Below are 13,749 nucleotides of genomic sequence, written 5' to 3' on the forward strand. Positions count from 1 at the left end.
AAGAAAAAAAAAAGTGATTTTTACATCACATCCCTCTTCCGGCCGCTCGAAGAAGGGAGCAATGGATGTAAAGCCGATCAGCTCTAGGAATTACTACACTTAGAACAGAAAGATATTATATTATATTATATTATATTATATTATATATTATATTATATTATATTATATTATATTAATAAAATAAATATATGTTATTTAAATTAATTTTAAAATATGAAATATGCGTATATTTATAATGTATATATAAATACACACACATGCATGTATATATTTAAGGTTTTTATTAAATGCATTTATATAATATAAATTATATAAGCATATATATATATATATATATATATATATATATATATATATATATATATATATATATATATATATATATATATATATATATATATATATGTTAAATGTTTTCAAAATATATACTGTATGTGTAATATAAAATATTATTATTATTTTGTTAATATTAAATATTAAGTAAATATAAAATTTTGTACATTTCTGACTATAAACAAATCAAAACTTAATTTGGAAAACAAAGTCGATTTTCTCAATATTTTCAAGATTCCATATTTATAAATAGTTGTACAAACCACACATCAAATAAATTGTAAAAATAAATATTAAAAAAAAACCCAAAAGGTTTTGGGGTCTAGGGTCACATATTATATTATATTATATTATATTATATTATATTATATTATATTATATTATATTATATTATAATATATTATATTATATTATATTATATTATAATTTGCCAAGCCAAGACAAACTTGGCTTAACATTAATTTGTAGAATGAATTAGACTATACACTATGTCTGTGAGACCCTTAACCCTGAAAGCCAAAAAAAAACAACTTTCCATTGATTTTAAAGTTTAAAGTCCAATCGCATAAATGTCTGATTTCTCAAACATTAAGTTCAAATATTTATTTATTAAATTGTACGTTATTTTATTTCATGTGTATAATCATTTTATGGCGTTCATATTCATTCTTTTATTTTGAAACAGCCAGAGCCCCCTGTAGCTGCTCACGTCGTGCATCAGAGGGCAGCACAGACTGATGTTTCTGTCTCTCTGACAGCTGGAAATCAGCAGCTGTTTCTGCACATTCCTCAAAAGAGTTTCCAGATTTTTAGCATTTATTCAGGGATGATGCAAGACCCAACATGACTTACAGGCAGAGGAAGAGACAACAAGACTTAAATGTCAACACGCCATTGTATTATTATTATTATTATTATTATTATTATTATTATTATTAAAACATTAGTTTCATTTATTAATACAGTATTATTTAGGTTCGAACTACCTCACTCATTTATTTATTAGTTAAATTGATATGCACGTACATAACCTAAAGTTATATGAGTTAAGTCAGATAAAAAATGGAATATATGCATTTTTTATACTTAAAAGACCAAAAAAAGACAAAAGAAAGAAAGAAAGAAAGAAAGAAAGAAAGAAAGAAAGAAAGAAAGAAAGAAAGAAAGAAAGAAAGAAAAAGAAGAAGAAAACAGAAGAAAAAACAGCTGGCCATTATACACCAAATAAAACACAGATTTAATAAAAATGTAATTTAATTAGTCAAATATTATGGAGAATATATATTTCTAGCAGTTATTATAGTCAGCTGGTCATTAGGGTAAAAATAACAGAATGATACAAAACAAAAAGTTTGTTGTACACATATACTGTAGACTGAAAATAGAGATATTATTATCATAATTAAAACCATTAGTTTCATTTATGAATACAGTATTATTTAGGTTAGAAAGGCCCTGAACAGAGATTTCTAGATCTATCACACTTGTGACAGGAAGTGCTTTCACTCTGGGGCATCCTGACCTCTTCATCCTCTTGACGCTGACATGTGAAAGTGATGAAGCATTTGGGAAACAACTCCGGGGTGATGCAACGTGATTTCCTCTCCTCTGCTGGCCACAGGAAGTGAGCTGTGACAACACAGGAAACACTGAGGAGGGAGAGTTTGGAAAACACGTCGAGGATTGCACAGGGATTCTTCACGATTTTGTAACATTTTAATTGATTCATTGAATAAAATTATTAGTGAGTTTCCTCTACAGAATGTAGGTGATTTTTAAAGGAAACATGTACCCTTAGATTTGATCACAAAAGGCTGTTAAACATTTGAATCCTATTTCTTTAAGAATTTCCCTATTTTTTTTCTCTTAAAATGAGGGCTACAACAATAATCTGAAATGTTCAATATTTTGAAATTTGTGGAACATCCTATAAAGAAAGTGGGGAAAACATTAGAACTATTATCGACCAAAACAAAGCACTTGTTGGGCATGTTGTCATTAAATGGGCTGTATTGTAATAGAAACTGGTATTAAATATAATATTATAAGATAAACAGTGAAACAATTTATTACCAAATTGATTATAAAAGTATTTGTTTGTTTGTTTGTTTACATATTTGTTCATTTTAAAAATGTATTTATTTGTTAATTATTTTTCTCTAATGCCTTTTACATTTGTTTCAATATATATATATATATATATATATATATATATATATATATATATATATATATATATATATATATATATATATATAATTTTAATTAATCTATTTTTTTGTCTTCTTTTACTTGCTTTTATTGTTCTTTTAACATTATTTACTTAAATATTTTATTTTATGATATATATATATATATATATATATATATATATATATATATATATATATATATATATATATATATTACAAAAAACTACAAATAAATTGTATTGTATTGTACTTTTCTTCTTTCAAATCTCTGTGTATGATATGTACTATAAAAATATAATCTTGTATCACCTTTCTTAATCTAAATTAATAATAATAATAAAAAAGTTTAGAATTGCATGGACATTTTTTAAAGCCCCCCAAATTTGCCTCATAGACAAACTACGGTGAGGGAAAAAAGCACACATATTTTTCCTACTGTGGTAATTTACATAGGAATTTCGCAATCAAAATAACTTTGCATTAAAATGTCATGACATGGGGGTGGGCTCATTTTACTCAGCTAACCAATCAAAGTCTCGGGATCACTGTGAAGGTGTCAAGCCACGCCCTAGCAACCATTTCGATCACTCTTGCAACAGATCCCATAGGATCAGAGTGTCATAGAGACATGGGGTGGGCTCGTTTGACTCGGGGCAGCAAACAGCCAATCATGAACTACACTACTTCACCGGTTCATAGCCACGCCCTAGCAACCGTTATAAATGACCTTAGCAACCAAAATCCAAACTTACATATCTTCAAAACAGAACGTCACTGAGACATAGGGGTGGGCTCGTTTGACTCAGGGCAGCAAACAGCCAATCATGAACTACTTCACCTGTTCATAGCCACGCCCTAGCAACCGTTATAAATGACCTAATCAACCAAAATCTAAACTTACATACAGGTATATCTTCAAAACAGAACATCACTCACTGAGATATGGGGGTGGGTTCGTTTGACTCGGGGCAGCAAACAGCCAATCCTGAGTCACCATAGACATCTCCTATCCATGCCTTAGCAACCATTATCAAACACCCTAGCAACCCGAACTCAAACAGGCATATCTTCCATTGGGAAAGTCATAAAGACATAGGGGTTGGTTAATATCATTCATACTGACAAGCAATCTTTATAATATCATGACTGACAGCTGCCGAGCCACTCTCTAGCAACCAAACACAACACCCTAGCAACCTTTTAGCAAGACCTATATCTTTGCATCAGAACATCATACAGACATGGGAGTTGGTTCTTCTGACTTTTCTGACCGGACCTCAAACATATTAGTAATTTTAGCAGTGAATAGCTACATGGTAATAATGACTAGCTAAGTGCTAATTCAAACTGGGAACCCTATGAAGCACAATAGTAAATAGCAACCTGTGTTATGTTAGCATGCTAGTCACTTGCTAAACATGATAGAGACATGCTAGCCATGCTAACAACATGCTAGTCACATGGTAATCGTGCTAGAGACATGCTAGTGTTAAACAGGCATATCTTTAAATCAGAATGTCATAAAGACTTTGTGTGGAAACAGCCAATCATCAATCACCATTGACGCTTCCTAGCCACGCCCTAGCAACAATTATCAAGCAACCTAGTAACCAAACCCTAAATGGACATATCTTCAAAACCGAACGTCACAGAGACATGGGGGTGGGCTCGTATGACTCGGGGCAGCTGGCATACAATCGTGAATCACTTAACTTTTTCCTAACTTTTTATATCATTCATAATGACAAGCAGTGCATCATGATGGTCAGCTGCTAATCCACGTACTAGCAACCAAACAATGTACCCTAGCAACCGATTAGCAAGACCTATGGCCAGACTGCCATTTATTATCACAATACAATAACTTTGTTCATAACAGCAGTTTCTATAATAGTTTATATAAACATATTTTACCACCATGGCCCAGTTATAATAGTAAGTTATGATTGTTATGATTTCGTAAAAAGTCCTTTTGCAATAAAGGGGAGGAGATGCAGGTAAAATTCCTTGCAGGTATGAGCAACAAGGTTTCTCTTGCTGCAGTTCAGTTTGCAACATTTACTGGTAAACTCCCTATCATTCATTTTTCAGAAGAAAGGAATAAAACAAGATCACAACTGCCCTATATTTAGACATTTTCGCTCCGCCGTCAGACATCTGGAATTCATTTCAGTGATCTTCAGCTCAAAGAGCGTTTTCTAGGCACCAGACTGTTTATTTTTTTAGGATCAAGACGAGATATGATAGGTGTGATTTTAGAGCTCAAGGTAAAGGTCTTTTCTTTTATGAAAAACTATATATTTTTAGTTTCTATACTGTTTTGACAAGAGAAGGTTTAAGAAACATTTATGTGCAGATCAGGTTTTGGGTTATTCTACTTTTTTATCGTCAAACAGTCAAAAACTCTTTATATCATATTTACACAAAAAGAACCCATTACGAAATGACAGTTTTTAATGGATTAATGATTGATGATAATTATTGTATGGATCTATTAATGTTTTCAAGCAATTTAGACAGGCAGCTCGTTTGAAAATGTATAATTTAAATGATGTTATGGAATGTAAAGTCAAAATTGTCTAATTGGTAAAGACTACAATTATAACAATAATAATAAAAGCAATAATAATAGTAATAATAGTAATAATTATTATTATTATTGAAATAAGGCAGAAATGATTTATAATATCACAAATAATTTGATAAAATATTAAATTGTCAAGGTCAATGTAATGTAACTCACTGGAAATCTGGTGACAACAAGACAGGAAATGACATCACTTAACACCACTATGTGGTTTTTCTGTGGCATCCTCACTTTTGTAATTCACCTTTTTTTCATCAGATGAGTATGACAAATAATATCTTTTTAACTGATGGAAGCGATTACTGTGACACTGTTACATTATGATCTTAGTTGTGTTGTTGTGTCGGAGTCCCATAGCAACAGTCCTGACAGATGCATGAACACTTGATCTGTTATCAGATGTACAATCTGTGATCGATGACAGTGTTACGGGTGTATGAGGTGAGGAGGTTTTCTCTTTGCCACCCACTCCTAGATGCATTCTCTCATTCAGGCCGTCTCTCCAGCACGCAGACTCAGATCAGTACGGGTTCAGGCATGCCCGTACTCAGACATTCACCCTTGCATAATTCCTGCCGGTTCAAACCAGCCCAGGGAAACATCCCGACAGGATAGACATCTGCCTAACTGGTTTGTTCCTGCCATGGCTCCAGATGATGAAGGAGATGCTAGAGGTTATAAGTGTATAATAAGAGGAGAAATCATTCTTCACAAGAGCAGACATGATAGTTTTGAACGAACCCAGAAAATCCAAGCTGCCACGTGTTATCCATCCCTACTGTAGCAACCACCAAGACTGGAGCGTCTTAGCAACTATACACCCTGGCAACCGTAGTGAATGTAGTCAGATAACATTCTCATCAGAAAATCTAGGTTTGTGCATCGTCTGTATCTCTTTTCATGTGCTTCTTTTTATTTGTTTAAATGTCTTTATTATATTCTGACGTTCCTAAAAAGTTTTTTTTAAGCATGAAAAACAAACGAACAATAAAAATGGTAGATGTGGTTGCCAGAACTTTACTGCGCAACGTAAAAAGTTATCGTTATATCAATTACTGTTGTATCCCAGGCTAATTGAAAGAAATAAAGGTTTTTCCAGGTGAAAAATATAATAAGAAATACTGTGTTAGAATTCGCTTTACTCTGTTAAACATCACTTGGTGAATATTTGAAACAGAATTAATAGTTTTAATTTAGATATCTAATAATTTAGATATTGAGTGTCACACAGAATAAATCAATTAGCAGTTTCTAAAAAAAAAAAAAGATAGCAAAAAAGTAAAAGTACTTGAAAATCTTGTTCAGTGTGTGTTTCAGAGATAAAGACAGATAGAAAGTGTGACAGAAGTTCTCACACACACCTTTAACGGATGATTTCACTCTTTATGCTACAACTGAAACCCGGGTTGTGGTTGTACCTTTAGTCTCAATTTTTTTACAATGACACAAAGAATTATGATAACTTACACAACAAAACGCACCTCTGAAAAATCATGATTACATCACTTTCCTTCCTGTGTGCTCTTTTGCCTGAACTGTTTTAAATGACTTATTCACATGCAATTTTGGGAGTCACCCCATTCTATGTTTGCAGAGCCGTAGTTATCATTCATCCGGAGTGACTTCACTCATTCAGTTCACAGTTTACATACTTCTCACCTTCTCAACCTTATCGTTTCCTCGTTTTCCAATTCTTTACATATCTAGAACAACAGCTACATTCATAAAAGCTGATGTGTGCGTTGTATCAGTTCACAGGTGTCACTCGAGAATGACGGTAACATTACTCTGCATTTTGACCATTCCATCAGCATGAAGCAATAATCTCAGTCTAGCCATCATCAGCCGTCTTCAGTAATGCCATACATGCCTTTGAAAACGTGCATGAAGAAATTACAACACCAAATGATACATTACCAGCACAATTCACACGGCAGTGGTTTCAGGACAAGCTATGATGACACTGAATATTAGGACTGCTAAGAAATAATAGCAATCTCTTATGGTCAGAGAGGCTGTATTTATTCATCAACAAATTCTGTAAAAACTATAATGTTGTGAAATATCACTCTATTTTAAATACAGTTTACTAATTGAATATATTTTAAAATACAACTTATTCATGTGAAGCAAATCAATCTTGAATTGCTCTCGGTTGCCAACAGTTTAATTTCTAGGAACTCTTTGGGGCAACTAAATTAGCTCCTCCTTTAGTTCCTAGAATTAAACGACGGGAATGCGCCATTTACCATATCTGCACCACAGGATTTCAAAAATCACCTACGATTTTAGTCATTAGGGGAAACTATTTTAGCTCCTATTTCAAAGTAGGGTCTACAACAGTTTTATAGGAACTATCAGTGACGTACATGCAAAAAAATCATACTGTATGACATTGCTAAAAAGAACTTTATTTTATGCGTTTATGCAGTTTAAAGTTAGAAAATTACTGTTCTAATCCTCTAAAGCCCGCCTTCTGAAACGCATAGGTTTTACAAAGCTCACCAGACTATCACTGGAATTGCCCTACTTTAGTCTCGGGCTGTACTTCGACAGGTTCAAGAATCAGTTCCCCGTAAAAGCCTTGAACGCATCTGAACATTTGGGTTGAACTGTTCTGGAACATTGTTGTAAACACGACTTTTAGCTGCGTCCTCTTTTGGAAGCCTACAGCTATACTTTCGCACGCAAACACGTCTCCAGAACATGGCGCCAGCAGCGACAATACAGAGAGAATAATAGCTCCGCCTTCTTTCTTTGCGTAAACATTTGAGTGTTTTTTAAACAAGCTGTTTTAAGGGGTGTAGACAAGTCATAGCTTTTATAAAGAATATATCTTTAACACTTTAGTCTTTGCAGCATTATGGATCTTTTCTACGCACAAATAGTTTATAACATTCCAAATAGAAAGGAAAGATTAAATTGCATTATATAACGTCTTTAAAATATGTACAGTGTGTACACTGTCATGCTGTCAAGTTCCTAGTAGCCTATAAGTTCCTAGAACTGGCCTGAAAGTCCCTTTTCAGGCCAGTTCTAGGAGAACAAATGAGAGAACAAAGAGAATAGAGAATATAACTGCATGTGCTCCTTAAACCATATATCTAGTGAAAATGAAGTGCAGTACACTTAAAAAAAGGTTTTTTTAGGAATGCCGTGAAACAAACATTTTTATTTGACCAAAGAACAATTATTTTTAAAAATGTCAATTTTAAAGGGCATCTTTGTGCATTGATGTGAATACAAAATCGTTATTTTTTAAATTCAACTGCAGAAAGCTCAAGCTCATGCCGTTATAGATCACAGATAACAGATTGTACCAAACGTTATAGCAGTCTCGTTAAAAGGGATGAACTTTTGCACATGAGATTTATGAGATTGTATTGTGCTAAAAATGCTTAAACATTCACATTCAGAAGCATGATTTATATTGAATGTTGCCAGATATTGTTCACATCCTCCAAAGTATCCCTACACACTCTCAAGGTCAAGCTGAGATCTGAAATAACACTTTAGCACCGACGTGATGTCTAGAGCTGTAGAAGATCACCTCTGGCTTTTCTAAAGTGTTTCTCTGTGAGCATGTCAAGATACGTTTTGAATTTTTTTTTCTTTGATCAAGCCCCAACAGGCCAAACACACCTTGGCCACGGGAGGAACTCTCCTTTTCTTTTCATTTTACACCACGGTATCTTTTGTCACGTTGAAGCTGTCGGGTTTCAGGCCAGTAGGCGGGATTCATTCAGATCATGGCGTGCTGTTTGACTCACGGCTCTGGAATGCACGCTCACAGGCCAATGCAGATAGAGACGGCAGGGATGAAAGGACAAAACTAGGAAAACCAGGAGGTTTGCGTGCGCAGGGAGAGTGTGTCTGGTTTGTGGGAGTTCAAATGTAAGCCGTATCATCTATTTAAATTTGTGGCTGGGGAAGTAAATGGTTTTTTTATGCGCACTGGAGAGGAAGTGCATCGGGGAATCTCCCACGAGTCTTCCTCGTGGGCTGCCGGCCGCAATTTCCGTCAGGGTTATTCATTTATAAACACAAATATGACAGATGAGAGTCTGTATATGGGTTTGTGTTTAATAATACATTTCTGAGAATTGACATAAATAATCATGTGAATCATTCTAATAGTTAAAGGAAGCAAGGATGTATAAGGAAACTATCTGAAACATAATTATGTTCGTAAAGCATGCAAAGACCTTATTAAGCAACTTTAAAACCAGATGAAAGCGTAATATTAGTAATAAAGTAGTGATGTCGGAAATTAGTTACGAGTGTTGAATGTAAATGCAAAAAGCTGAGGACATATTTAGTAGATTCTCTTATGCCATATTATATTATTAGATCATATTAAATACATATTGAAATATTAAAGGTAGGCTATATGCAGTTTAATAGAGTAAAAAGTAAAAAGATTAATTTGCTGTACATTATGGTGAGAATTACACAGCCTATAGATTTAAATTATATCTCTCACTCACCATATTTACCATATTAATGTTTATTAGTATTTAAAACTCATATAGTAATACAAATGATCTTTCTGAGCAGTAAAGACTGATTATGGAGAATAGTAGGTGAAACAAATGATCTCTTGACCTTATTTTCAATGACTTGACGATCTGGTCATTCCCCTAATTTATTTTCTCCCATATCAATCTCCAAATATTATGATGCATTCGATTGACAAAGCACTGTATTTTCCCTTAAAGAACGTGTCAGTGAGATTTGGTTAACGAGACATATCCAGTTATTACTTTAATGAGTTATTCAGGCATGATCTTTTAAAATAACATTCATTGGTGTGACTAAAAGAAGCCAGAGTGATTCAGTCAAATGAAATAATAATTATAACTGATATTTTTAGATACAGAAAGTGAAGAATGACATAAAACATTGTTACAATGATTTCATCTTTATTCATTATATGAACATTATTGTACCTCACACATTTTCACCTTTATATAATTAATACTAGTATTAATATTATGATCATTTTCTCTCAAAACTCAACAAAATCTCAAATCTTAAAACTTAACAAAAGCTCAAAATTGAAGAGTGATTAGCAAAGTATTTCTGTTCTAATATTTCAAAAACAAACCCACACACATATATTTTTTTAAAGAGCCGTGTAAATGTTCATGCATGCACGACACATGAATGATTTATTTTTTGAGTCTTTTTAGACTTTTTTTTAGATATTTTTGGACGTGGCCCTAAGTTTGTGAGACCACATCTCATTCTGATAATATTACAAGAAGATAATGAAAAAAGTAAATAAGAATCGTATATGCAAATGTCAGTTTATTTTCACGAGACAATGGGAAATAAATAAGCAAATAACAATAAATAAATAACTTTAAATAAATAGCTACAACAAATATTTCTTCATGTAACGCATAGAGATCTTCAATGTGAGATTCAAGTATTTCGCCAGCGTTCGGCAAACACAAATGGTCGTTGAGACACCCTCGTGAGTTCACACGTACAACAGGTCTACTCGTGAGGCTACACTTCAGTTGAGACATTTTCAAGTAAATCTAAATGAGCCGTTCAAGTTTCATTCCGTTATAAAGTTTCTTCGTCGTTCAAGTCCATGGGACGTCTCCTCAGCTTGTGTTTTCCATCACTAGCTCTGTGGAGACAAGCTTGGTTCTCCAAGCACAACTTGGGTGTCGCATGAGCCTGCTTCTCTTCTCCAAGAAGGTATTATTAGTCCTTAAACTTGATTCCGAGTTGGTTCAGTTCTCTGTGCCAAGTTTATGGTACACTGGGTAGAGAAGGGCCACCACGTATCCGTTCCTCCTGCTCTGCTGGTAGAGAGTGTTGATGTCCTCCTCCCAAACGGAGCTCGGGCACGTAGTGTTCAGAAGCCAGGAGCTCTCCTTCTTCTCCTCGCTGCCGGGCTGCCGATGAGACATCAGGCCGAGCTCCTCAGGACAGCTGCTCATCATTTGTCTGGTTTGCTCCTCGGCTGACTTGAAGAGAACATTGTACGAAGTTGCGTCGGTGAAGGTCGGTCCCTCGCTCTGAGAGGTCTCGACGGATCCCTCCTCGGTGTAGATCTGCATGAAGACCACCAGGCACAGCACGAGCAGCCAGCGCTTGGCCGGGCTCTTCTCGGCCGGGGGCAGATATTTGCGCACTTTGGAGGGGTACATGACGCGGGTGTTCCTCTTGCGCGGGCGCACCGCGGCTCCGCGGGGAGGGAACGCCGGCTGCTGCGGCTCCGGGATCCGCTCGAAGGTGAAGATCTCCGGCTCGGTGTTGCGCGGCATCATCGCTCTGAAATCAAACTGCGACTGCGGCTGGAAGAACGCGTTCGTCGGTAGCGAGAAGACCAGGCTGTCTGATCTGGTGTACATTGCTAGTTCAGGTCAGTTCCAGCGTGCGTTAGTCGCTCTGTGTCTGTGCTTCTCAAAAGTGACTTCTCTAACTTCAGCGAGAGGTTTATATATTTTGCTTTTAAGAGACGCCCATAAGAAAAGCCACACCTTCGGACGAGACGGAAAATACATGGTTTTAGCCAAAAATTCCAACGTTTTACATTAATATATGAGCTCAACAGATGTCACTAGCTAAGTATGACTGGCTTCAGGTTTGTGTATATAAAAGGAAAAAAATCAGATTTGCCAAATTATATTTTTATATAAAAAAACACTTTAATTAATTTTGTATTTACATAATTATAAGCTTGCTGTTTGATTAAAAAAACTCCCCTGTATTTTTATATTATTATTTTCGAGTTGCAGTTGGAAGAATTTTTTTAAGCGTAGGCAAATTCTTATATTTGATATATTTAAGTGCATTTTGATATAGGCTGCTTATGGTATCTGGTTGTCTTCCTCTGCTTTAATGCTCGATAATCGTATGCTTGAAAAGTACAAGCGTCGTAACTTGCATATTCGACGAGTAATTATATTAACGTTTTTATAATGATTTAATTTGTTAGGCTACTTGTTCCTTTAAAAAAATGGTGCAATTTACTAGTAATATCTGAATATAATTTTATTATTATTATTTTTTTTTTTGGGGGGTAGAACCACATCAGCTACGCAAGCATAATGAATCGTCATTTTTCATTAAACTTGCATCACCTAATTTATGTTTTTTTTTTCTTTTGTCTTCACGGTTCTCTCGTTTCCCACATAGCTACTGATTAGCCTACAGACATAACACGCAACAACATGATATTTCCCAAGCCTTATCTTAGATGAGAGAGAGAGAGAGAGAAAATGTTTTCGTTCAAACCGTAGTTAGCCTTCTAGAAATTCTTCAGAAAAACTTAAAAGTTCAGGGAGGAAACGTCTGAATTATGAGACATTGATTGTCGTGATTGAGGAACTGTGTGGGATGTAATCTTTGTAGGATTAGGATTGTCAGGTATGCGCCAAACGTGCCTTTTATATATAGGCTACCATTAATCTCACTTCCTATATCCGGTGTATGAAGTGTATCTCCACTTCCGTCCACGTCCTAACGCAGTAAAAAAGTGTACCGTGAGATGAATCTAATAGTATGCCAGGGCACGTTCTTGTGGATTATGGATTTGTAAACTAAGAATGTAAAGGCATAAATCTCATATATCACCTGTTGAAATGTTCCTATCGACATATTTTCATTCCAAATTTGAATAAATACATTTATTTGTCAACTAACCTGCCAGTCAAGTTCATTTTCATTAAAGTTTTCTTCTCTTACTGATTATATTTCACACCTGTTTACATTTTAAATGATTTTGTCTGATAAATATGTGTATTGCCACAGTTTATGCCATTGTTAATTTTCATGAGAGTAGTATTAAACTAGACTAATGAACGGGAGGGCGTTGCCTTAAAGAAATGTAACAATGTTGAATGGTTTGGCTAAATAATCTTAAACGCGTTGACAGCGTGACTTTGAATATTAATAAAACCTTTAGCATAAACATTATATACAGTGAAATGACTGCTAATGAACAATGACAGAATAATTATTAAAATTTGATACAAATGAATAAAAACATGTTCATTCCTATCTTATTCATCGCACTATTTAAACAAGCCCCGACTCTACTTAACGTTACGTTGGATTTAAACTACAAGTTCGGTCGAGTCTGGAAAATTCTATGGCACAGTAATCATCATCTTGTGTCTGAAAATGTCGGGATTTTACCCAACCAGGTGTGTACAGCGTATTGAAAATATACATAACCGGAAGAATCGATACACTGCTTCGACGGGCACCTCCGGCAAACAATTTCGTTTGCGATAAAGGCCCATTCCACAAGTTTTCGACTCTTTATACACATTTTAATGACACTGGACTGAACTTTTGTCTAAATGGTTCAACAAAGAATCTTTTTTTCTTTCACAAAAGATTATTTGTAGTAAAAGAACGTTTGTCGGAAAAGGTAGGAAAGGCTTCTTTGGAGAAGCAAAATGGAGAACCAACAATGGTTCCTCTACCGTTGTGAAGAACCGAAGACTTCAGAGGTAGTTTCTCACATTTTTTCCTATAAATGTTTTTATATTGTTGCTAGTCCAGACGTATATTTTTTTCTGAACTTGCCGCAGACGGTTAGTTGGTTAGTAGCTTAAGTGGGTCACTTGAGATGCACTGTACCATGAAAAGCCGTGAACTCTGATGAGG

General features: G+C 34.7%; 1 protein-coding gene across 1 annotated transcript; it reads right to left on the reverse strand.

The window, feature by feature from the left end:
* Positions 1-10,407: 10,407 nt before the first annotated feature.
* Positions 10,408-11,554, reverse strand: ier3 (immediate early response 3). Its single transcript, XM_043240823.1, has one exon. The coding sequence runs from the start codon at positions 11,481-11,483 to the stop codon at positions 10,860-10,862; it is 624 nt and encodes a 207-aa protein (XP_043096758.1). The 5' UTR covers positions 11,484-11,554; the 3' UTR covers positions 10,408-10,859.
* Between the last annotated feature and the right edge of the window lie 2,195 nt (positions 11,555-13,749).

The sequence above is a fragment of the Puntigrus tetrazona genome, chromosome 5 (assembly GCF_018831695.1).
Source record: "Puntigrus tetrazona isolate hp1 chromosome 5, ASM1883169v1, whole genome shotgun sequence".
In the NCBI taxonomy this organism is placed as follows: domain Eukaryota; kingdom Metazoa; phylum Chordata; class Actinopteri; order Cypriniformes; family Cyprinidae; genus Puntigrus; species Puntigrus tetrazona.

What these genes read in the sequence shown, in the direction of transcription:
- ier3 (XM_043240823.1), bottom strand. Translation starts at nt 11,483, where the DNA reads ATGTACACCAGATCAGACAGCCTGGTCTTCTCGCTACCGACGAACGCG.